The sequence below is a fragment of the Gopherus evgoodei genome, chromosome 4 (genome assembly GCF_007399415.2).
Source record: "Gopherus evgoodei ecotype Sinaloan lineage chromosome 4, rGopEvg1_v1.p, whole genome shotgun sequence".
NCBI classification, from domain to species: domain Eukaryota; kingdom Metazoa; phylum Chordata; order Testudines; family Testudinidae; genus Gopherus; species Gopherus evgoodei.
In genome coordinates this window covers 117,169,393-117,196,186 of record NC_044325.1, presented here as the reverse complement: position 1 = coordinate 117,196,186, position 26,794 = coordinate 117,169,393, and the positions used below count along the sequence as shown (strand labels likewise).

The 26,794-nt window shown below is 46.8% G+C and overlaps 1 protein-coding gene across 3 annotated transcripts in view; it reads left to right on the top strand.

Annotated features, from left to right (window-relative positions):
- The window catches only part of LRRC56 (leucine rich repeat containing 56), a 125,257-nt gene that overhangs the window by 95,906 nt on the left and 2,557 nt on the right, over positions 1-26,794 (top strand). For all 3 annotated transcript variants that reach the window (XM_030560705.1, XM_030560707.1, XM_030560706.1), the window contains 6 exons: positions 11,146-11,323; positions 13,320-13,535; positions 15,034-15,098; positions 16,600-16,730; positions 17,871-18,061; positions 26,351-26,738. In XM_030560705.1, the coding sequence (XP_030416565.1) occupies positions 11,146-11,323; positions 13,320-13,535; positions 15,034-15,098; positions 16,600-16,730; positions 17,871-18,061; positions 26,351-26,738 (1,169 nt within the window). The remainder of the gene's footprint in view (positions 1-11,145; positions 11,324-13,319; positions 13,536-15,033; positions 15,099-16,599; positions 16,731-17,870; positions 18,062-26,350; positions 26,739-26,794) is intronic.

Below are 26,794 nucleotides of genomic sequence, written 5' to 3'. Positions count from 1 at the left end.
ATATTTGTGCAACATTAAATCTATTACCATCTGCTGCAAACCTGCCCAAGAGTTGCTAGAGTTTAATTTCTTCCTGCGTTCTAGCCAGCCAAACCCCTTTCACTGCTTACCAGGGAGCATGGAGCAGGCTTTTAAGATTTTTTTTTAAAACATCCATTACCTTTTAGCAAGAAAATAATATTTTCTCTGTCCCCATGTCAGTCTTCACAGTGAGCATTCCTCATTTCCATGGCCAGTGGGGCAGCCAAGATCTTTGCACTGAGCCTGTGCTTACGATCAGCCCACCAGAAGAACTTCCCAGAATTCTCTGCCTCAAAGCAGACTCCAGGGCGCCCCTCTGAGCAGAGCTTTCAGAGAGCTTTTGAAAGATTTTTAATTAGCTGTCTCTTAGGTTTCTTTATGGCTTTGAGGGTTTCTTCTCAAAACTGCTAAACTAAAAAAATAGAAAATTCTCGTGGCTTTCTGAGGAGAGTTTGAAGGACAGCACCTCTCCTCCCCTCAGAAATTGCAGAGACAGCGGGCTGCCTGCACCCAGCTCCCAGTCGGCATATGAGCAAGGTCCACACTAAGAGAATTGAGCAGGCCACAGGAACCCAGCTCCTAGACAGCATGTGGGTCTGGTCCAGGCCAAGAGGCATGAGCAGGCAGCAGTGAAACTGGCCCCAGATGGCATATGGGTCAGGCCCACACTGAGAGAGCTGGGCAGGTCACAATTGAACCAGCTTTCAGTTAGCATGTGGGTGAGAGCCACATTGAGAGATTTGAGCAGGCCACAGGGAAGCCTGGCTGAACATGTGGGCAAGGTACACAAAGAGTCAGCTGAACGGGCCACATTGAAGCTCTCTTCACTGAAGCCAAGCCAGAATTAGTGGCATGGAATGAGGGGGAAGATTTTCAAAGTCCCCTGCCTCACCACAGCTTGCATTGCAAAGCACGTATCCTGCATATCTCCCTAAGGAGTGAGGTAGAGCCAATGAGACAAAGATCCCACTGGTATCAGCTAGGCCTTGCAGATAAAACAGATTTACCTGTAAGTTCTCAGCTGCTCTGAAAGGTGCTAGCTCCTGCAGCCTTTCTGGTACTAATGAGTCATTTGTTTTTATTGGAAATGAGATCAATGTCTTTCAGCCAGGACACCAGTTTGCATCTTGTCCTAGTTCAGGGGTCGGCAACCTATGGCAAGCGTGCCAAAGACAGTACGTGAGCCAATTTTTAATGGCACGCTGGGGCCTGCCGGGACTCCAGTGTGCTATTATAAATCCTGCTGGCGCAGCAAGTCGCAGGGTCCGCGCTCCCAGGCCGGAGCGTCGGCTGAGCGCAGCAAGCCGCCAGCCCCTCCCCTGCCTTTCCCCCTTCCACTGGAGTCTTGCCGCCATGCGTGCAGTGCTCTGGGGGCCGGGCTGCATGCTCCTGCAGGGCAGTGTTTGGCTCCATGGGGAGGGAAAGACACTTCCCGCTCATCTGGAGCCCTGCCGCCGCATGTGCAGCCTTCTGAGAGACGGGCCTACGCACGTGGCAGCAGGGCTCCGGATGAGCGGGGAGCCTCCTGGTAACGGGTCCAGGGCCAGGGGGGTTGGATAAGGCGTGGGGGCAGTCAGGGGACGGGGAACAGGGTGGGTTGGATGGGGGGGAGATCCCGGGGGGGTGGTTGGGGCGGGAGTCTGCACTCGTCACACCAAATGGGAGCTGCCCAGGTAAGTGGCCCCACACCCAAACCTCCTGCCCCAACCCTGAGCCCCCTCCCTCAATCTAGCTCCTGGCCAGACCCTTCACCCCCAGCCCTGTGCTTAGTGCACTCCCACCCCCAATTCAGCGCAAAGAGAGGAAAAGAATGGGCCAGAACCAGGGAGAAGTTAGGTACCCACTGTACATGGGCAGAGCCGGGACCCCAGACCAGCAGTGAGGTGAGCAGGTCCAGCAGCCGGGATCTTGGCTGGCAGGAGCTGGCGGATGGAACCCCTGAGCGGCAGTGGGCTGAGTCGCTGAGTCTGGGGTCCCGGCTGCCGACCGCGCACAGCCCACTGCCGGTCTGGGGTTCTGGCCGCCAGACCCTTGCCAGCCAGGGTCCCGGCCGCACGGCCCGCTCAGCCCACTGCCAGCCTAGGTGAACAGAACCCCAGACCGGCAGTGGGCTGAGCGGGCTGGTGGCGTAAGATCAACATTTTAATTTAATTTTAAATGAAGTTTCTTAAACATTTTGAAAACCTTGTTTATTTTACATACAACACTAGTTTAGTTATATAATATATAGACTTGTACAGAGAGACCTTCTAATAAACATTAAAATGTATTACCGGCACACGAAACCTTAAATTAGAGTAAATAAATGAAGACTCAGCACACCACTTCTGAAAGGTTACTGACTACTGCCCTAGTTAGTTTAAAACAATTTTTTTTTAATCGCTTAATATGGTCCCACCCAAGAGTTCTGTATCCTCACATTAGGGGCCAGTCACCCTCAACATTTCTTATCTATCCTTGCAGTGCCTGAGAGGCCTCTGGAAACCAGTCACATTGTCTCTGCTCTTTGGGGACTAAACTTCTCAAACATGAGAGATCATGGAGCTTTGTCAGATAACCCTGCTGCAATGTGTAAAAGCCTCAGCTCCTTGTGCTGTGATTTCAGAAGGATGTCAGCAATACAGTGTAACAACACTAATCTTTCAATTTCTCCTCTTCCTCATCCCCCTCTTTTCATAGCTTTTGGGAGAAACCCAAAATAACCATTTTAAGTTTGAGACTGCATGATTGTTGTCTCTCATTATTACTTTCATATGGGTGTAGTAGTAAAAAGCTGACATGCCAAACCCATGAAAAAATGCAGAAATTGGGCTTGTTTTTGGCTTAATTGGCTTGTGAGTTGCTTGTTGGCTAGTTTTTGGCTTGCAGCTTGTTGCTTGTTGCTTCTTTTTTTTGATTGGCTCCCGGCAAGCAGGGGCAAAGTGGGGAGAGAGTCAGGGGTGCACAGTGGGCCCATCACACTCCCAGACTGCATGCCAGGGGGATCTAGTCACATAGAGCGTTGGAGTTCTTAAGGATTTGCGTGTTTTGGCCTTGTTTTGAAATGAGATTAGCTTGATTTTTGGCTTATTGTGAAAGTCAGGGTGCTTATTTACCACGTGAAAGTTGGCAACTGTGGTAAAAAGCATATTATCACCAGTGTAGAAGAGTAAGGCAAAGCACCTAGAATTAGCAACACACTCATGTGATTATCTGTCCATCCATATTAAATCCTTCTCCTGTCTCTTAAACGACATAAAATACCAATATTCAAGTTGAAATATACCAGCAAAAACTAAAACCTGATATTATTCAGGATTTTGAATTTGGATATCTACCAGATTAATGTGTTAATACAGTGACTCTGGATCATTCTGATAATCTGTTTTGTGGTTTCAAGGAATTTCAAGAGGAAAAGAGACCACCAAAATAAAACTTTAAAGTGGCATGTTAAAGTGAGGAACTCTTTTTTCCACTACATGCATCCAACGAAGTGGGCACTCACCCACGAAAGCTCATGCTTCAAAACATCTGTTAGTCTATAAGGTGCCACAGGACTCTTTGCTGCTTTTACAGAACCAGACTAACACGGCTATGCCTCTGATACTTTTGAAAAGAAGTTATCAAACCTTTTCATAGCGTAGGTCAGGTCTTAATAGAGAGATTGTCGTGTGGACAGGCCCATCCTCTTTGCAGTCAAAATAACCATCTCTCCTCCCTTCCTGTTTGGATTGCATAACATTCCAGTGGCAACTACAGCAATTTTATACATGCAAAAATGATATTAGAAAAATGCTGGATGTGATGTACAGTGCATGCATTTAACAAGTTAATTCCAGTTCTAGAGATGTTGTTGATTCCAGCAGTATTTCCTTTACGGAAAATGGGGTCTGCCATTGGAACAGATAATAGCTCTAATACTGGAATCTTTGAATCTGGAAACTTTAAATCGTGCACTGTAGCATCTTGAGACAATCAGCGGAGTCAGCATAATTCAATCAACAAGTTCTCTGGTGCATCAGGAAGTGCTCTGCAGACCACTGGTGGTTTTTGGATGACAATTTGGAAATCACTGTTTTAGAACGTTTATCCGATAAACTGAATAAATGTATATTCTTTGTAAGCTTTCCATGTACATGGAGTATTGTTATTCTGGGTTAAAACAAATGATCCACCATCATTTTCTTCAGACAGCTGTAATTGCAGGTCTTCATCAATTCTCAAGAGATAAACATGAGATAAACAAATTAGGTTGAATGTTAATTGCAGCATAAGTCTCCCAAGCTATTAGTGGTAGGCTAAAACCAAGATACAGTATTTGTAACCAAGATGTTTTGAGAGGTAATGTATTTTCTAGGAATTGGAGCATTCTACATTGATGTTACAGAGGACCGGTAATGCATGAGTAAGAAAGAAAACAAAAAGATGTCACTATGATTGCAGGGCCAGGCTTAAGGCCGGGAAACGGGGATCACGCCCAGGGCGCCATAGTCAGGGGGGCACCAAATGGGGCTCGGGCTTCCCCTGGCTGGCTGTGGCTGGACTTCTCTCTTCTCTGACCCCTCCCCTGTGCTGGGCCAGTGGGCTTCTCCCTGACCCTGACCCCACCTCTCTGAACCACCTTCACTCACTCCTCAGCCAGTTGGCTGAGGGCTCCGGCTCAGTCCCAGACCCAGGGAGCCCAGAGCAGCGTGGTTGGGGCTGGTCTCTGGCAGTGCAGCCCACCGCTCGCTGTCTGGAGTGGAGCCGAGTCCCTCCCTGCCTGTGGCTCTGCGCTACTCAGTCTCCAGTGTGGGCCAGCCGGGCCAGGGTCAGGAGGAGCGAAACTTCCACATGAGTGAGAGGGGTGGAGCTGGGGCGAAGGGGAGTGGATGGGGAGAGGGAGCTGGGACTTAAAGTGACAGTGCACTCACTGTCTTCAAACTTCCCTAGTACGTGTGTGCACACACACACACGCTCTCACACCCACATACACTCTGTGTCTCTCTGAGTCCCCCAAGGCAGATTGTCACACACACACAGAGTCTCACACTCCCCAACGCACACAATGTCACACAGTCCCCAAACACACAGTCACACACACTGGCTCTGTCTCTGGCTCGCTCTCTCACACACATACACACACTCTCTATCACACACACACACTTGTCTTATTATTGTTGTTATTACTGCTTGGTACTTCCTGTCAAAATGCTCGTGGTGAGCCAGGAGTGGCTAGGGGCTGCCGGAGGGCTATGGGCTCTGGCAAGATACAGCCCCCGTGTGAGAGTGCAAAGCCTGCCTTGAGCCACAGGCACCACAAGCTACCGCAGAAGCAAAGAAGTATGTGTGGCAATATACCATATACTATGCCACCCTTACTTCTGCGCTTCTGCTGACAGTGGTCTAAGAATTTGCTAGTTGTAGCAGTTTCTCATTGTGACGTTATCTGATTAAAACATGACCATGTAGATCATTGTTGCAACCATTGTTACATATTTGCAACAAATCTTATACAAAATGTGACACGTAAGATGTCTATGAAAAGGTTATGATTTGCTGAATATGTTTATGCTATTTGTATATATGTATCATTTTTGTATTTGAAGTTATAAGTATTGGCTCTATACCTGGATTTCAAATGTTTGCTCCTGGGGTAACACCACAAGGTAGTTAGCCAGCACATCTTGAAGGAACTAGTCAAAGTAAGTGGCTCATCAGGGAACACTTAACTAACAATGGACCATGGGAGATGCCCATCTACATTGAATGGACTTTCCTGTGACTTCCATATGAAGTATAGGTAATGGCCTGGAGGTGATGTTGGGAGGGGAGCCCGTAGGAGCCAGGGGTGATAGGGGAGGGGGATGCCAAAATACAAGTTCACCCAGGGTACCATTTTCACTAAGGCCGGCCCTGTTCCTCTGTATCACACGCCATATAACTTCCCCGTTTACTCTAAACCATTCACATCCATAGAATTCATTTGTGTAAGAATTTAAGCTTAAAAACTTAGATAGCATCCTTAAAAGCTCAGTCATGTAGTGCAAGTGTGAGTATTTCAACCCATGCATATAATAATTGTGAAGATTTGTTTCACTTCCTTATGTTTAATTATTGGCTTGATCACATCTGTCACTGAAGGCACCAGCACAGTGTAGTGTTTTAGTTGTCATGTTTTTTCTTTTCAGAGATCCAGTAGGCTGTGCCTTAACAAATTGTTCTACAGTTGTTTTCCTTCTTTGTCGTTTCAGAGGTGTACTTCAGAGGCAGATACTGTAACTATTTATAACTGAAGTGTTTGTTATTGACATTTCATTCCTTGCTGAAGATGTGATTAGAAACAAAAGTCTCTACAAAAATAAATCCATGCCTGCTTCTAGTGGAAAGATCATGTCTTCTTGCCTGTTTTTATTCCCAAAGAGATAATACAGTGCAGTTTCTGTCACTCCATAGTTGTAGTTTACTACAAGAACCTACCAATAGGTACTAGAGCTATAAGGAGTTCATGTCTATCCCCTTTGCTGCCCATCGCCAAATGTAGTAACATATTCAGAAGACATAATTATCACTTGGTGTCTTCAGTCTGTAAAAAAATAAAAGCACTTGTGATAGAGTCATGCCATGGTGGAAGACAGTAGAGGCAACAAATGGCTGATTAATCTGTCTTCTCCTAGAATGACCCTGTCATAAATATAAAGGGAAGAGTAACAACCTTTATGTATGCAGTAACGTAAAATTCCTCCTGGCCAAGTGTACTGAATCATTTTACCTGTAAGGAGTTAAGAACAAACCATATTAGACCAATCTGATAGTTTTCTTTGTTTGGATAACAAGTCTTGTGGATAAGGGAGAAGTGGTGGATGTGGTATACCTAGACTTTAGTAAGGCATTTCATATGGTCTCGCATGATATTCTTATCAATAAACTAGGCAAATACAACTTAGATGGGGCTACTATAAGGTGGGTGCATAACTGGCTGGGTAACCGTACTCAGAGAGTAGTTATTAATGGTTCCCAATCCTGCTGGAAAGGTATAACAAGTGGGGTTCCCCGGGCTCTGTTTTGGGATGGGGTCTGTTCAATATCTTCATCAACGACTTAGATATTGGCATAGAAAGTACGCTTATTAAGTTTGCAGGTGATACCAAACTGGGAGGGATTGCAGCTGCTTTGGAGGACAGGGTCATAATTCAAAATGATCTGGACAAATTGGAGAAATGGTCTGAGGTAAACAGGATGAAGTTTAACAAAGACAAATGCAAAGTGCTCCACTTAGGAAGGAACAATCAGTTTCACACATACAAAATGGGAAGAGACTGTCTAGGAAGGAGTACGGCAGAAAGGGATCTGGGGATTATAGTGGACCAAAGCTAAATATGAGTCAACAGTTTGATGCCGTTGCAAAAAAAAGCAAACATGATTCTGGGATGCATTAACAGGTGTGTTGTGAGCAAGACACGAGAAGTCATTCTTCCGCTTTACTCTGCGCTGGTTAGGCCTCAACTGGAGTATTGTGTCCAGTTCTGGGCACCGCAGTTCAAGAAAGATGTAGAGAAATTGGAGAGGGTCCAGAGAAGAGCAACAAGAATGATTAAAAGTCTTGAGAACATGCCCTGTGAAGGAAGGCTGAAAGAATTGGGTTTGTTTAGTTTGGAAAAGAGAAGACTGAGAGGGGACATGATAGCAGTTTTCAGGTATCTAAAAGGATGTCATCAGGAAGAGGGAGAAAACTTGTTCACCTTAGCCTCTAATGATAGAACAAGAAGCAATGGGCTTAAGCTGCAGCAAGGGAGGTTTAGGTTGGACATTAGGAAAAAGTTCCTAACTGTCAAGGTGGTTAAACACTGGAATAAATTCCGTAGGGAGGTTGTGGAATCTCCGTCTCTGGTGATGAGTAGGTTAGATAAATGTCTATCCGGGATGGTCTAGACAGTATTTGGTCCTGCCATGAGGGCAGGGGACTGGACTCGATGACCTCTTGAGGTCCTTTCCAGTCCTAGAATCTATAGAGCTCAAATAACCTGGTTGGCACTTGACCAAAAGGACCAATAAGGATAGAAGATACTTTCAAATCTGGGGGAGGGGGAGAGGCATTTTCTTGCCTTACTTACAATTTTTGTAATCTTTGATTAATCATTTCAGGTATGTGTTCAGGAGATATTTTACCTGCCTGGTGTGTGTCTCTCTCTGAAGAGGGAACAAACAAAGAGAGCACAAACAAAACCTCCCCCTCACCTCCCCCCCCCCCGGATTTGAAAGTATCTTCTTTCCTTATTGGTCCTTTTGGTCAGATGCCAACCAGGTTATTTGAGCTTCTTAACCCCAAGTGATTCAGTACATCTGGCCAGGAGGGATTTTATGTTGCTGCATACATAAAGGTTGTTACCCTTCCCTTTATATTTATGACAGGGTCATTCTAGGAGAAGATGATTAAACAGCCATTTGTTATCACTACTGATTGGAGGCCTCCTCAGAGAGGCATGTCTTCCACCATGCTCTAAAAGAAGCAACTCACAAATTCACTTTGACCCCTCAGTGGGGAGTTCCACAGCCCTGAGGCCATCACAAAACCCATTCTACCCTCCATTCCTGAGAGTTTCACCCTGGGCTCTGTTCGATGCTTTGTTCCTATAAATGCTTTTGCCAACTGACTGAGGTATAGAAAATTCACCTGGGAGGTAAAAAAAATTGAGGTAGACTTACATTTATGTTCCCCGCTTGGGCAAGTCTAACATTTCAAGCTCCATGCCATACTGTACCCCACAGTACAGCCTCGGTAAGAGCTTATGTATTTTTTTTTTATCTACAAAATGATTAACTAGATTTACTGCTCTTTCTTCAGGCTCCCTGTTTGCTTTGTGTAATTTGATTTTCAGATGACCTCATCTTCCTCTGTCATCTAAACCAAAAGCAACAACCTGGTGATAAATACTGTAGCCCCTATGACAGCTGCTGTTTGCAGTATTGCCATGTGAGTGTAATATGATGCATCTCTCAAACAGGGCAGCGGTATAAACTGTAAACCTATAGCCAGCGCCCTGTACCAAGTACATGTGCTACATGAAGGGATGACGATTGGTTAAGGCTATTCCTAAATTAAGATTAAAGAGTCAGTTAGTCAGGTTGATGTCTGCCTGTTCTTAGTAGCAGCCAGAAAAGATATGCTTTATTTGACAGATACCCTCTGCCAGATTGTGTGTTGCTTTGTGGGAAGGGAATGGACAATTGTTATACATACTGCTACTACAGAAAGATTTCTTTGTGTGAGGACATTACGAGTGGGTAAGGACTTGGCTGACTTGAATTGGTGATATAACATGTAGTATTGTGAAAGATAAAAACTCTATCAGGACCAAACGAGTGACTTATAGGTAAGGCTACATTTTTGTCATGGGTATTTTTAGTAAAAGTCACGGACAGGTCACGGGCACTAAACAAAAATTCATGGCCTGTGACCTGCCCATGACTTTTACTAAAAATACCCATGACTAAAACTTGTGGGGGAGGGCTGCCTGGGGGTGCCTCAGGTGCTGGGGAGGGAGGGCGGCCTAGGTGAGGCAGCCCGGGATCCTGCTGGTGTTAGGACGGGGGTTGGCAGGACTGGCAGGCTCCCTACTTGGCTCTGTGCCACCATCCCCCTACCCCAGCAGCAGCAGCAGAGTTTGGGTGTGGGAGGGTGCAAGGGGTTGTTGGCATGGGATAGGGTGAGGCTAGCTCTGGGTGGCGCTTACCTGGGGGCTCCCCGGAGGTGGTGACATACCCCTCGGTCAGCTGCTAGTCGGAGGCGTGGCCAGGTAGCTCTGCATGCTGCCTCTGCCCAGGGCACCGCCCCCACAGCTCTCTGTGGGCTGAGACTGCCCCAGCAACAGCCGGTGTGACTGGCGCAGGGGCTGCCTGAACTGCCCTCAGGCCAGGTGCACCGGCCGCTGCAGAAGTCACGGAGGTCATGTAAAATCATGGAATCCATGACCTCCATGACAAACTCGCAGCCTTACTTATAGGCAGATGTTTACATTCGGGTGAGCCATCCCCTCACACTCCATCACCAGGACAGTCTTGCTTTGTGCTTTCTTTAAACTGTGAGTGAATTTGAGACAGTCAAACATTGTCTGCTGCCTTCTTGAATCTAAATTTTTTTTAACCAGTGTTGCAAAATGCATGTCCTAACCCACCTGCACGCCTCACTAAATTTTCCCAAAGCTGAGATGCCATGTATAGATGTCTTTGCGGTGTCCTAATCTGTTAGAAATGCCCAGCATTCAGCAGGAGATTCAGAACCATAGTGTAATAACCACTGTATGTAACACTAAACTTCTCTCTCCTACGATTCATAATTCCTCCATCATTGCGATGTGCACGTGGACCATTTCACATCTAATCTGAGATGTCAGTTTATTAGTCCAGAAAAAGCTGCACCCCCTCAACATGTGTCATAACCAGCCTATGTGCATGGGAGGGGTCATTCCAAAATCTCAGAAAAAAAAAACCTAGATACAGTTCATTTGAGCCTTTGTGCATCTGTCCTTGGCATGCGCCCTCTTGCAGGAAAGGGGTTTAGATTTAAATTGAGTCATCTCCTTTAATATACAGAAGCACTCACCGTGCCTCTCAGGGCTGCATGTGCACATGGCTTACAGCTTTGCCTAAAGTCGCAATCTAGTTCTGAAAGATTTGCTCCTTATTGGTCCATCAGACACTGAGTTTGGCAGCCTTCCAGCCCAGGCATATCTTTTTAGTCACACTATGGTCTGAAGTTGATGCTGCAACCAAAGAATTCCAAAAGTAGTGAAAGGGGGGCGCTTATGAGTTGAGTTTGTCCAATCTTCCCTTGGAGAGCAGTGTATTGTTTGCAGTTTTGTATGGCACCCAGATGCTATGGTAATAAGTGCTCATGTAATTGATTAAATACATTGCAAATAAGCCTTTTATTTTGTGCAACTTATGTTGTCAGCTTGAGTAGCAGTCTCATCAGAGAGAAGAATACTGAGATTTGAAATGTGTGGTTACATTTCTATTTATTCTTTGAAGTGGGTTGGTTTGCCCCTTCAAAGCATTCTTCAAACTATCCAGCATTCATACAAAGTGAACAGCTCCATATTGCTTGTCGTAGTCCAGTTTCTCTTGAACAATCTGTTAAAATGACCACATTCTCAATTCTTCCAGGTGCCAGATTATAACTACAGAGCTGAAGTGAAAAAACTCATCCCTCACTTAAAGTATTTGGATGAAATACTAGCAAATCAAATCACCATCCCTCCCTCCAGGAAGATGAACAAGGACTGGCTAATTGTCAAGGAGTCCATTAAGGAGGGCAGTTTAGCCAAAGACATTTCTCGGTTTGGTACGTCAAATTTTTCACCATTTATTGGTGCTGATGTGTAAGAAAGAAAGAGTGCAGCTGGACTCTGAGATCCCAAGCTGAGCTTTCAGGGCTGGGAGATAGGAAACTCAGTCTCTTCACTTGGAAAATGAGCAGATTGGCTATGGAATTCACGGTGGGACAATAAATATGGAACTTTACCGTGTCACTTTCATGGTCATTCTTTGGAATGTAACTGCATTTCAAACTTATGGGCAGAACCTCTGCCCCATTGAGGCTGCGTTATGCTGCTCTTAACCAGCCAGTGGAGGATTCTTCCCTCCTACATTGGGGAATCCTCTGGTACCCTAAGGATGTCATATTGGCTGCTATGCCATTGAGTTGGGTGAATGGCTAGGAGAAATGGAGTATGGCTAGAATGCCTCTGCTCTCCAGTGATTGTCCAAAGGTGGCTATGAAACAATGGGAGTAATTTGGAGCAGCCCTGAGGCTAGCCCTAGGATCAGAGAAATGTAAAAGTGGCTTAAACCACCCAGCATCTGTGATCTGCAGCTGAGGTTCTAGCCCTTAGTATTCTTCTTGTATGTATGCTTTGAACTGAGCAATTCAAGTGAAATCTTGGAAATGAATGTGGTAAACAGTGTGATGGCGCATAAATAGTGACTTATGTAACTACATGACAGTACATTATTTGGCAAAACTGGTTCATAAGAACAACCATACTGCATCAGAACAATGGTCCACCTATCCCAGTATCCTGTCTTCCGACAATGGCCAGTGCCAGATGCTTCAGAGGAAATGAACAAAAAAGGCAATTATGGAGTGTTACATCCTCTGTCATCCAGTCCCAGCTTCTGGCAGTCAGAGGTTTGGGAACACCCAGAGCGTAGGATTGTATCCCTGGTCATCTTGGCCAACAGCCACTGATGGACCTATCTTCCATGAACTTTATCTAATTCTTTCTTGAACCCAGTTATAGTTTTGACCTTCACAACATCACCAGGTAATGAGTTCCGCAGGTTGACTGTGCGTTGTATGAAGAAGTACTTCCTTATCTTTGTTTTAAACCTGCTGCCTGTTAATTTCATTGGGTCACCCTGGTTCACATGTTATGCTTTTATATACTGCATGACATGTGCTTTGCCATGGTCAGTTAAATATTACAAAGTATTTCCTATCACTGCTTCTATTGCTTCCCATTAGTGTGGGCAATATGGTTGGCTTCCTGACTCCCACTGTTGTGGTATGCTTGCCAACTGTGCGCCATTAAAAATATAGTTTATTTTGGAATATGTGCACACACTTGTCATTTATTTTAATCCCGGTGGTCCAAATAATTGGTTATAGTAATAGATATCATAGGAAAAAATCTGTAAAAATATGATCCTTCAGTAATCCCTCTGTTGGCTACATAAGGTTGATTTACAGAAAAATAGTAAAGCAGAAAGAGCATAGAGTGGAACACAGAACAGGGCATTCATATAACTTTATATTCTATTCATGTTTGTATTTTTGTCTTTGACATTAAGCACTCAGGTTAGGAAATTCCAAACATTTTCTCTTCTTTAATAATGTTAAGTTAGCTGCTTTGCACATGCTAGATGTTTTATGGTTTTGCGTTAATAACAAAGGCCAAGATATTTTTAATAGATAGGTGCCTAAAATTAGACTCCTAAATAAATGAGCTGATTATTAAAAGTGTTGAGCACCCAATACTGCTGGACTGTTTTTCTTTTGCCAGCCTATTGCTTAATATTTAAATGGTTTAGAAACTGTGTGAAAAGTGCAGGTGTTCATGCTGGAGGGTGGCCAGATAAGTGTCCCAACATGTGGAAGTGGCAGACACTGTGTGACTGTGCTGGGTGTAATGTTTCCTTTTAAGTTTCTTGAAGCAGGAACTGCATTTTCTTCTGTTCTCTCTAGCACCAAGCATGTTGCCATTGCTTTATCATGACTGTGCAATGGTAGTGTATTTTAAATGTTGCATTCTTAGTTATATCATACTGAAATCTCTCAGATGCTCATCCAGAGGCAACAAGAAGAAGACCTGGCTCTGGTCTGAGACCGACTACAGCTCACTTCATGTCAGCTTCCAGACCCTGGACTGCACAGAGGCCTGCTAGTGCAGGGAGATCTAGCAATGTCCATTTGCTATCCTGTGGTAGCACCCTTCCAGACTCCACTGTCTCTGATGAGATATTCCTAGAAGATGACTCCAGTGACTTGACACATGGTGATGAATTTTCTTTGTCTGTTCTTCCCCCACCCACCCCTCTTTCGACCCCCTCTCAAAGTTCTTCCAGCTTTATAAAAGCACATGTGCTCTCAGTGTCCCCCGTCTAGTACTGACGGCACATTGGATTGTCCATAGGTTTCCAAGTGTGAAGCCCGCACAGTGAGCTTGGGGTGCTTTTTCATTTTCTCCTGAGGCAGAAGCTGAAAGTCCTTTGACGACACCCTCCCATTTTACTCTTTAATCCCCCTTCAAAAGTTGTACATTGCTACAAAGTGCCCTAATGAAAGGCTGGCTATGTCTCCCCACCTGCTATTTGTTAAGCAGTCTCCCCTCAGGTAGGGTTTGTCCTCCTATTTTAATTCAAACCTGTTCTCAGTAGCCCTTATCTCTAGACCCCAAATTGGCTGGGGTCACAGATCTAGTTTATATGAAAACATTCAGAACTATTGGACATATCTTTGTGTTAAAACACTGGAGTAATGTCCTAAGATAAACTGTCCCTACAAACGTCTGGAGTTCAGAAGCTGTGTTACATGCCCCCTTCACAAGTAGGTCATAAGGTCAGCGTACATGGTATGCAAGCTCAGTACTTATATTCCTATGGGGTCATTGCTGTGAGTGAGTGACTGTATCCTTAGTTTCCAGGGCTGCATCTCCCAGTGTGAGGGATCTCGTCACTGATTTAAAATTTCTGGCCTGCTGGCCAGCCCAGAGGTCTAATTGTAGCGCAGTACTCAGCAACCTGGTGGCTGGCTCTCCCCTCCTGGGAATACTGCAGAGTCAGCACCACCCCTAGAAGGAAGTGGAGGACTGTCTGTCACTCTGCAAAAATTTTTCTGTCTAATTCAGGCTCATTGCTGATGACTGAGATTTGGATGTAGCTCCATCCAAGCCCCTCTCAGAGCAGACAATAGTGTAGACAAGGAGCTGGAGAGTGAGGAGATCTTAACGTTAGCTGTAGCAGAGCTGACACTCCGCTGTAATTAAGAGGAAGACAAAGGAGCTTCTGAGGACTACTGGCAGGATGCCCAAGGATGGCTGAATGGGAAATGTCTGGCAGAGTCCTGTTTGATCCAGTTTTGCAGGCTCCCTAGGATTTCTTCGTCAGTTGTCACTGAGAAGGCCAGAGTGCTGCAATCTAATCAGCTCTTCGGATGCTGATTAAGTGTGTCAAGTTGTGTTCATTTGCCCCAATATTTTGAGGCTGTCTTTCCAGAAAACACCAGTTTCTTCTCAGCTCTCTGAGGCAGGTAGTTCAAATGCTTAGCAGTACTAGCTGAGCCAGTGAAGCTGTCCAGAGCCATGAAGCAGCACTTTGCTAGAACTGGATACTCCGCATTTAGCAAAAGAAATGGAGACCAGCTCCAGACAGTTGATGAATGAAACATGTTATATCCTCGAGAACAGAATCTCATCAGGACTGTAAACTGATTTAAGAACTGTACGAAGTGTCAAAAGCTAGTGAGAACTGCTTTGTTTTGTTTCTTTTTGCTAGGAATCAGCCGCGTTATATGTGGGAACCCTATCAAAGCCCTTCGTGCACGGAGACAAAAGCTAGGTGTACGTTATCTTTCCTGTATGCTTTCCATTCCTGCCTGACACACCCAGATCAGATAAGTTCTGCTGAGATAAGCTGAGACCCCTAATATATTTTATGGATTTCCACTTCAGTCTATAGTTGAGAAAACTATGTACAAAAGCAGTGAGTCTTGGAGAAGGCGGGATGTGTGTGTGTCTAAAGGCCCTGATTCAGCAAAGCGCATAAGCATGTGCTTAAGTGTCCTGCTGAGTCAGGAGATATGGAAGGTCAAGTGAGGCATGGAGAAGGGCAGGAGAGGAAACTTGGAGAGCTGGAAGATCAATGGATAAGTAGAGAATAGTGAGGGGGGTCATGAATCTGAGACTTCCAGGCTTCCTGTTCTGGAAGGGATTGGAGAGGTCTGGGAGGGAAGTGTCAACACAAAACAAACCAATTGTGTCATTTAATGAGAAAGTTATCGGATATCAGCTATGATTGTATATAAGAAACAGAGGAGAGAAACAACTGGTAGAGAGAACCGTTACTTTCGCTTTAGGAAATTAAAAACAATGGACTGTAAAAGAACACATGAAAATTACATGCCACATCCTCCATTCCTTACTTACAAAACTTGCATCAACTTCCCTGGGACCTGAGCAAAGCACAGGTGAGGACCACAGGATTTGGTTCTGGCTTACGCTGGAGCCCAGGCTCTGGGAGGGGGAAAGGTCGCAGATCCTGGCCTCCAGCCTGTGCTTGAACATCTACACCACAGTTAAACAGGCCTTTAGCCTGAGCCCCACAAACTCAAGTCAGCTGGCATGGGTCAGCCATGGGTATTTAATTGCAGAATAGACGTACCCTTGTAGGCCCTGGTTCAGCAAATCATGTAAGCGTGTGCTTAACTTTATATGTCCTTTGCTGCATTGGGGCCATGTCACTCACATGATACATAGATCACTACAATGTATATAATTTTACATGTTATCCCTGACAGCAAATATTAGAAAAATCACTGGGGGAGGGCAAATTGAAGTGTCCCTTTTCTCTGCCCCACCCTGCTCAATCAATGAAGCTTTTTGGAATTAATTAAAACAATGAGAATTAATAATAGTGTAGTGTAGCACAGACTGTATAAGGGTACCATAATCACATGCTACATATCACATCCTGCTGAAATGCCTGTCGGTGCAGCTATTACAGGTTCAGGTCAGTGTGCCTAGAGCTACGTATCCATGGGGCCAGAATTAAACGTGTCATTACTCTCCCAGTCATCACAGTGCTGGGTTTCTGGAGTGAATGTATAAGAAATGTAGTATCCTAACAGGAGTTGTAGCTGGGATTATCATATTCAGTACAATTTGAAAAAATATCAAAATAAAGAGCAGGGTCATGGATAAACTGAAAACCCAACCGTTACATCAACATTCTGATGCCCAGAGTTTGGAAACTGCGCCAGAGGGAGAGTTGTTGGCAAAGAGAGGTGAGCAGTAAAGTAAATACCAAGTTATCAGTAGTAACTTTTTTCATTTTATTTTTTAGTCTGTAGCAATGAACCCTTTTCAAATGCCTAGTCCCAAGATGGAGCACACCTATGACTCTGAAGAAGCTGAAGATCTAAGCCGGGAAGATGTCTTTACTGAACTGAGGGCATGGAGAGAGCAGCATAACCAGTAAGAGTTTGGGGTGATTCCTAATGATATTACAATAAAGCAGGGACTCAGTGTTCCACCTACGTAATAAGGTGAACTCTTCAGCCACCTGGTGGCAGTTTGGGGGAATTGCCTTTAATTTTGTAAATTTATATCTAGGCCTGAAGAGACAACACAGTGGAATCTATTTGCAAACTCCATGCTTAGTCGCCCTTTCTGCTGGAAACCGCATGGGAGGGACGAAGCAGGAGGAAATCTCTGGGGCATTGTCCATGTTGATCCTAGGGAGGCCAAGATGTCCATGCTGGTTCTGGGTCTGTGAGCCCTCCATCAGCCCACTTCCTGGCAACCTCCTTAAAGGGACATCCCTATTGAGGGGGTGGGTGGGCAGAGGAAAATTAATACAACCTGGCAAAACTCCATAAAGCAGAAATGGAAAGGTGGACTCCTCCTTCCACAGCCACTACTTATGCCTACTCCTCCCTGAGCCCAGCAGCTACTTCCCATCCCCTCACCATGTGCAGATTCCAGACCTCTGGAGTGCCCTCTGTGTGGCTAGCGGCAAGTTGTGAAGTGTGTGTGGGATCAGTGGGAAATTGTTGCCCTGCAACTAGTTCTAGCAGTGTTCTCCATTAGACAGTAAAGGCAGGATTTGCAAAAGCAGTTGGCATTCACCTAACTAAATGGGAGTTTTCTCACTGACTTCAGTGTGCTTCGGATCAGGCCACTTTATAGACAAAATTCTACTCTGGTGTGCATAGCAGTTCTCTGCACCAGTATTCCATGCACAAAGGCAGAAAATAATATTGAGCTGCACTTCCTCCATGGATCTGAGGGGTGACTATTATCCTAGAGATAAAAATGCCTTTATTTTGACTCTGATGCTCTTCCTTGAAATCTGTCATGTTTCACTTGGCTAATTAAAGGTTGGCTGAATCTGAAACAATAAAAAACAGGCAGTTTAGGTACCTAATTCATAGCCCATTTTTGCATGTGAGATGTATGCCAATCCAGGTGAATGTAAATCCACGTTACCTATATTTGTCTCTAAACAACAGCGACCCCACATGCATGTACAGTACTCAGAACAGTTCATGTGTTCACTCCTCTAAGATAGCACAATGAGGGCCAGCTAAAACCGTAGAGCTTATCATTTGTCAGGTGTCTGCAAATCATTCAGATGGAGAAGGTCCCCCAGGTGCTGAAGATACACAGTGATGAGGAGGAGGATGAAGAATGCAGCATGAGTGACAGCTGTGAGGATGAGCTAAGAGAGACATATGATGAGGACCTAATTGAAAGGATTTCTCCAGATTCCTCCTGCCAGTCTCGTCTTTCCCAGTCCTCCTCAGGTACTGGTCTCACTTAGCCTTCTCACTTTCTAGGGAAGGGATGACATGTATTACTTTTGTCTGTTTCTCCTCCAAGATTACACCTGTCACTTCTGTGGGAAAATCTGGAGGGCATGAATTGAGCTCCTCAGCCACTTTAAAACTCACCACTGAACCCCCGTGGCAGACATCCTCCTCGCATCGAAGGATAGCCGAAGAAAGAATGTAATCATTCATAGTTCCTCTCAGCTACATGAGAAGGAATACAGGAGATGCAATACCTGGGAGTGTGTTTTCTTGTCACCCAAGCAGTATAATAAATTGCATTCAGTTAGGACATACAAGGCTGTATGTCTCTCCCAGAGGTTTAGTGACACAGTTACTCAAAGGCCATTCTTTTGATTGTGTCCTTAGCCTAAATTCTGTACATCAGTCAATTAGGTACAATTTAATCTTTTTATGGCCAGCAGCAAATGGATCTCTACTATATATAGAATATTTCTAAGGATAAACATATACAACATTGCTGTGTCATGCATAGGGCTCTGTTTCCAGTTTTTATTTTATTTAATTTTTCTTAGGAATTTATCAGTTCTTCATCAAGCGCTTGCTCATATCCATTCCAATTAGGTGTGTGTGTGCCGCGTGCACGTCCGTCGGAAGATTTTTACCCTAGCAACACTCGGTGGGTCGGCTGGGCGCCCCCTGGCGTGGCGCCGCAGTGGCACCGAATATATACCCCTGCCGACCCGTCTGCTTCTCAGTTCCTTCTTATCACCCGTGTTGGTCGTTGGAACAGTGGAGCGCAGCTTAGCTGATCTCCACCTCCCTAGCTTTTCACTCATTCTAATACTTATTGTGTATATAGTTTATTCTCTATAGTTCTAGTTAATAGATTTTCGTAAACGTAGTTAGTGTATATAGTTCAGAGGGTCGGGGATTAGCCCTTTCCCTCACCTGGTGCCCAGGTCCATGCCTGGCTCACCAGGTTTCAAACTGCGCTCGGCCTGCCACCGGCCGATGCCCACGGGAGACCCTCACGACTCCTGCCTCAAGTGCTTGGGGGAATCCCACCTTGCAGACAAGTGCCGGATCTGCAAATCGTTCAAGCTGCGGACGAAAAAGGAGCGGGACTTTTGCCTTAAGCAGCTCCTAATGGAGGCAGCCCTCACTCCTCCACCTTTGGCACCTGCTGCCGGACAGTCTGCACCGGGGAGAAGTGCCTCATTGGCACCAGAGAGCGCCAGCACCGCAAAATCATCTCGGCACCAGCCGTCACTGGCCCAGAAACCAGCCTGGCACCGCTCCCTCTCCCCACGTGCCAAAAAGCTCAAAGCTCCTGCGGCCCCACTATCTGCACCGCAGTCTGAGCAGCAATCTAAGTCGGGCCACCCAGCACCAGTAACTGCCGCAGCACCGACAATCTCCGCACCGTTGATTCTGGCCATTCAAGAGCCGTCGAGTCCGGTGCATGACATCTCCCCGGCACATGCCTCGGTAGAGCTTATTGTTCCCACTACGCCAGAGACATTTCCTACGGTGAGGGAACTGATTGCGTTAACGGAGCCCGCCCTGCCTCAACCCCCAGCACCGCTGGTGCGGGTCATTCAATCGACAGGCAAGCCTCCCATGGTAAGACCACCTTCCATCGGCACCACAGGCAGACAGCACTCAAGATCGAGGTCCCCCCAACGTTCTCGATCTTGTCACCGCTCCAGATCCAGGTACTGCTCACAGTCCTGGTACAGATCTCCTCCTCGGTACTGGTCGTACTCGCGGCACCACTCGAGATCCCGCTCACCGGACCGATACTCCAGGCACTGGTCCAGCTCCGGCACCGTTTGCACCACAGCTGCTCTCATCATAGGGCGTCAAGATCCCGGTCGACCTCCTGGCACCGCGCCGGTCGCAGGTCCCGATCACACTCTCGGTACCGGTACAGATCCCAGTACTGCTCTTCGGTGCGGCACGAAATACGGTACCCTAGAGATAGGGCTCATCCTCAAACGGTCTCCACCCCGCCATGGCCATCGTGGCACACATCTGAGTCATTGCATGCTGATAGTGCTGCCTATGGCGATTCAGAGACACACAGCCGTTTTCTCCATGAGGCTCAAGGTCCAGATCTGAGTTACTGCAGAGAATTCTTTTCTGAGTGCTGGCTGGTGAGTCTTGCCCACATGCTCAGGGTTTAGCTGATCGCCATATTTGGGGTCGGGAAGGAATTTTCCTCCAGGGCAGATTGACAGAGGCCCTGGAGGTTTTTCGCCTTCCTCTGCAGTGTGGGGCATGGGTCACTTGCTGGTGGATTCTCTGCAGCTTGAGGTCTTCAAACCACAATTTGAAGACTTCAATAACTCAGACATAGGTTAGGGGTTTGTTATAGAAGTGGATGGGTAGGGTTCTGTGGCCTGCTTTGTGCAGGGGGTCGGACTAGATGATCACATTGGTTCCTTCTGACCCTAGAATCTGTGAGTCTATGAGTCAGACCAAAGTCCTCATCAGTGGTCCTTTTGGACGCCTTGAGCATATCACCAGGCCCAAGGCGAACCCACAGTACCATCACGTTCCGCCCCGTCAGTACATCGCGCACCGGAGGCCACTGTTAGCCGTCCCCCTCCAGCGGGTACAGATCAATCTCCTCAGACACCGGACCCTCAGGTCCTCCTGGACCCTGACGTACCTCCTGACCAAGAGTCCCTACAGGAACCACTCGTACAGGGTCTGTCGTCCTCCTCTTCACCTGACGAGGCAGTGGCCGGTACATCCTCATTGGGCCCACCCCCTATCAACCTCCGAGCTCACCAGGACCTTCTGAGGCGAGTCACCTTAAATATCAATCTCCAGGTGGAGGACGTCCCGGAGGTTGAAGACCTGGTAATAAACATACTGTCAGCGGATGCCCCAACCCTTGTAGCTTTGCCATTTATCCGCTCCATCCAAGCCAAAGCGGACACAATCTGGCAATCTCCGGCGTCTATCCCTCCTATGGTCAGAGGGGTGGAAAGAAAGTACATGGTACCCTCCAAAGGGTACGAATACCTATATACCCACCCTCCTCCTTGCTCCCTTCTGGTTCAATCCGTCAATGAGCGAGAGCGCCATGGCCAGCAAGCCCCTACCCCAAAATCGAGGGAGGCTAGACGGATGGACCTGTTGGGACGTAAAGTCTACTCTGCAGGGGGCCTCCAACTTAGGATGGCGAACCAACAGGCCCTGCTCAGTAGATATAATTATAACACCTGGCAGTCAGTGGGTAAGTTCACTGAACTGGTCCCACAAGACTCCTGCCAGGAATTCCAAGCCCTTCTGGAGGAAGGAAAGAAAGTGGCACGGACTTCCCTGCAGGCATCTCTCGACGCTGCCGATTCGGCAGCCAGAACCGTGACCTCGGGAATCACGATGAGGAGGATCTCATGGCTGCAAGTGTCAGGTCTACCTCCTGAACTGCAACACACCATCCAGGACCTGCCGTTTGAAGGCCAGGGCCTTTTCTCCCAGAAAACAGACCCTAGGCTACAGAGTCTTAAGGACAATCGGGTGATCGTGCGTTCCCTTGGGATGCACACCCCACAAACCCAATGAAGGTCTTTCCGTAGCCAGCCTCAGCGCCCTTAACCCCTGCCCAGACCGCTACAAGACTTTGGAAGAAGGTGTGGTTGCGGAAACCGCAGACAGCAATCTGGGTCCCAAGGTGGCCACAATACCGGTCCCGCCAAACCAGTGCCGGGTCCGAAAGCGAACTTTTGAAGGTGTGCCCGAGAGCAGAGCACCAGTCCTTCCCCAAGATCCCCTTCAGTTTTCCAACCGCCTTGCCTCCTTCCTCCCTGTGTGGTCCCAATTAACCTCGGATCGTTGGGTCCTACGCATGGTGGAATTTGGATACCACCTCCAATTTATTTCACCCCCACCTTCTCACCCCCCCCATCCCTCTTCAGGGACCCCTCTCATGAGCAATTCCTCTGGCAAGAGGTTTGTACGCTCCTCTCGGTCGGAGCTATAGAGGAGGTACCGGAGGAATTAAGGGGCAGGGGATTTTACTCCCGATATTTCCTAATCCCCAAAGCAAAAGAAGGTCTTTCACCCATCCTGGACCTGCGAGGACTCAACATGTTTTTAAAGAAGTTGAAGTTCCACATGGTATCCCTGGGGACCATTATCCCATCCTTGGATCCCGGAGGCTGGTACGCTGCTCTCGACATGAAGGATGCATATTTCCACATTGCTATTTATCCCCTGCACAGACGGTACCTACGGTTTATGGTGCACCGCCAACATTTTCAATTTGCAGTCCTTCCGTTTGGCCTTTCTACAGCCCCTCGCGTCTTTACAGAGTGCATGGCGGTAGTGGCCGCCTTCCTCCGTCGTCGGCAAATACATGTTTTTCCTTACCTAGACGACTGGCTTATTCGAGGGACCTCCAAGGCCCAGGTCAACAGGCACGTAGCCATCATCACGGACCTATTCGAGAGACTGGGCCTGATGATCAATCTAGAGAAGTCTACTCTAGTGCCCACTCAAAGAATAGAATTCATTGGGGCCATTCTAGACTCCAAACTCGCAAAAGCCTGCCTGCCACTGTCCCAGTTTCAGGCACTAGTCTCAATTATAAAAAGCCTCCAAATCTTTCCGACGACCTCGGCTCGCACCTATCTGAGCCTCCTTGGTCACATGGCCACATGTACTTTTGTAACCAAGCACGCCAAACTACGCATGCGTCCCCTTCAAACCTGGCTCGCCTCAGTGTACCGTCCAGGCAGAAATACCATAGACATGGTGGTCACCATTCCTCAGAGCATCTTAGACTCCCTCAACTGGTGGCTAACACCCTCCCTGGTTTGTGCAGGACTGCCATTCCATCCGAGGCAGCCCTCAGTGTCCCTAACGACGGATGCGTCATATCTCGGCTGGGGGGCTCATCTAGACCATCGTCGCACGCAAGGCCTCTGGTCATCTCAAGAGGCCTTGCACATAAACGTCCGGGAGCTGAGAGCAGTCCGCCTGGCGTGCCAGACATTCCTACAACATCTGCAAGGTCATCGTGTTTCAGTGCTTACCGACAACACAACGGCTATGCACTACATAAACAAGCAGGGAGGGACTCGATCCTCCCCCCTTTGTCAGGAGGCAATCCAATTGTGGGAATTTTGCATAGCCCACTCGATAGACCTTGTAGCATCGTTCCTCCCAGGGGTCCGGAACACCCTGGCAGACCATCTCAGCAGATCTTTTCGATCTCACGAGTGGTCGCTTCGCCCGGACATTCTACATTCCATCTTCCAGAAGTGGAGCTTTCCCCACATAGACCTCTTCACTTCCCGTGACAACAGGAAGTGCCAGAAGTTCTGCTCCTTCCAAGGTCTCACCCCGGGCTCGATATCGGACGCCTTCCTAATCTCATGGAAGAACCAGCTGCTGTACGCCTTTCCACCCTTCCCACTGGTGCACAGGGTTCTCTTAAAGCTCCGCAGGGACAGGACTCGCCTGATCCTGATCTCCCCTGTGTGGCCCCAACAACACTGGTACACCACGTTGCTGGACCACTCGATAGCCAACCCGATCCCTCTGTCCCCTCATCAGGATCTTATAATGCAGGACCATGGCAGGCTTCACCACCCAGACCTGCAATCCCTCCATCTCACAGCGTGGCTCCTGCATGGTTAACCCAGTCGGAGTTACGCTGCTCTGCCCCAGTGCAAGAAGTACTCCTGGGTAACAGAAAACCTTCCACCCGGTCTACATACTTGGCCAAGTGGAAGCGATTTTCTTGCTGGTGTCGAACACTGAATGTAACACCCACGGAGGTTCCCATTCCCACTATATTGGACTACCTCTGGTATCTTAAACAGCAAGGCCTCGCTATCTCATCACTGCGAGTGCACTTGGCAGCTATTTCTACTTTCCACCCAGGAGAAGGTACTCATTCCATCTTCTCCCACCCTATGGTCTCGAGGTTCCTCAAAGGTTTGGAGCATCTATACCCCCTAGTACGACGCCCCGCCCCTTCCTGGGACCTCAACTTGGTCCTGACGAGACTTACAACTCCTCCATTCGAGCCATTGGCGACCTGCTCGCTCCTATATTTGTCATGGAAAACAGCCTTCCTTGTGGCCATCACATCGGCTAAGAGATTCTCTGAGCTTCGGGCTCTGATGGTGGACCCCACCTTACACGGTGTTCCACAAAGACAAGGTGCAGTTACGTTCACATCCGGCGTTCCTCCCTAAAGTAGTTTCGGCCTTCCATCTCAACCAGGACATATTCCTCCCGGTCTTCTTTCCTAAACCGCATAGATCTCGTAGAGAGCAGCAGTTGCATTCCCTCGACGTCCGCAGGGCGCTCGCCTTCTACATTGACAGAACGAGACCCTTCCGCAAAACGCCCCAACTTTTTATGGCAGTGGCAGATCGGATGAAAGGCCTACCTGTCTCTTCTCAGAGAATTTCCTCATGGGTAACGGCGTGCATCCGTACTTGCTATGATCTAGCTTGTCTCTCCCGGTCATATTACTGCTCATTCTACCAGGGCTCAGGCCTCGTCGGCCGCCTTCTTGGCTCAAATACCTATCCAGGAGATATGTCGAGCAGCTACATGGTCTTCAGTACACACCTTCATTTCCCATTATGCCCTGGTGCAACAATCCAGAGAGGACACAGCCTTCAGCTCAGCGGTTCTACATTCTGCAGTATCTCTCTCCGACCCCACCATCTAGGTAAGGCTTGGGATTCACCTAGTTGGAATGGATATGAGCAAGCACTCGAAGAAGAAAAGACGGTTACTCACCTATGTAACTGTTTTTCTTTGAGATGTGTTGCTCATATCCATTCCAAAACCCGCCCTCCTTCCCCACTGTTGGAGTAGCCGGCAAGAAGGAACTGAGGAGCGGACAGGTCGGCGGGTATATATTCGGTGCCATAGCAGCGCCACGCCAGGGGGCGCCCAGCCGACCCACCAAGTGTTGCTAGGGTAAAAATCTTGCGACGGACGTGCACGCGGCGCGCACACATCTAATTGGAATGGATATGAGCAACACATCTCGAAGAACAACAGTTACAAAGGTGAGTAACTGTCTTTTTTATTACCGCAACAACAAAAAGAGGTGAAAATCAGTGCAAAAAACTATTAATATTTTTCTGGGTAAATATTTGGGTTCATTTTGGTGGATGGAAAGATGAAAAAAAGTATTCAGTAGATTAATGCTTTGAATTTCGTTCATCAGTGTGGTTTGCTGCAGAACTAAAAGAGAACTCAAAACACAATGCCACCTGTGAATTTAAGAAAACAATATAATCTCTAATCCCCAAATAAAACTTTTGATTTGAATAAACAGTTTACTGTTGTGGACTTAGAACTATTAGCCTATAAATATTTTCATTTACTAATTGGGCCACATCATTTGCAGCACATACACTTAACTTCATCCTTTTCTCCTGTTTTTGTTTTTTGAACACTTTTGAATACTTCCTTGTTTCTGAAACATATTTTGATACAGATTTTAGGTTTCTTCCCATTTTAGTGTGTCAGATCTTTAAACCATTATCTGCTAACAGCTTGAAATGTGTATGTGGTGGGCGTGAAATTCATCAATACGTTCAGATGTGCACACACCTCAGAGCTTGTGTACGTGCCTGTTTGTTTGTAGACTAGACTAATACATAGCCTTATTTCAACAGGCAGCTTTGTATGTACACACAGACTAATGAACTCTCGTAATACATATATCTCATGCAATGTATTGTATTTTCCTAATAAAACAAGTTATTTTTATATATTTGAATGATACAAAAGTAGGGTGGAAATCAGAAAAAAACAGAATGATACTTTTTATAAAACCTGGGAATTTTTCAGTAAAAATTGGTTTAAACCGAAACCGAAGGAGCTTGGTCATAGATCATTATCAGGATTCTTCTCCTTCCATGTGTGTTACAGCTGGGGATCATATGAGCTGAACTATAAATGGTAAAAAGAATATACGAAAACATTCTTAACATTTAGGTGCTTTCCCTTATTCTAATGCTAACGTGAGAGTCGTGTTTGCACTTCTGAGTTTGGTAAAAGTCAGTATCCCTTGATCTTCAATTTTCTTGTGCCTTAAACATCAGTGAGTTGGGATGCACTCCTCTGAAATGCTCAGAGGTCTCCAATCTTATTGGAAGTAACAGGAGTTGAGGGGACTCATCACTTGATCCACTGCCAATTGAAGTGAAAAGCAGTCTTTCCAGTGACACCAATAATCATGGGATTGGCCCATTAAGAGTTAGGTGAACTAGTCATGCCAGGAAATCAGTGTGCTTCCTTGTTATGTTTCAGATTCATCACATGTCCAAGAAAGTGTCTTGCCCGCTAGTCTGAATCGTTCTCTGGTACCTTCTCCTCCAAAGTGCCCCTCACCTGCATCCATACAGGGTGTTGCAGCTAGACCCTCAAAAGTGAGAGACATCAGGGTCAGACGTCTGAAAGTGCCCAACCAGAAAGAAGCAGCTCAGCTGAAGGAATATCCCCAATCAAGAGTTAGCACAGAAATCGCAGCCCAGTTTGTGGGTGAAGAGATTGCTATTCTGAGTCTGCACAGCACACTTGCTGCATGTGAGGCATCGCCACTGAGAGCTGAAGGGAGGTATTGGACCAGCGAGAGTGTTGGCAGGCAAACCAGGAGGCCTATTTCAGGACCAGCAGCTGTTGGATCAACAAGTGTCAGGTATGCTCGCTAGTTAGGTGACTTTTCTATGGCATTCTGGTAAGCATAGAAGGGAC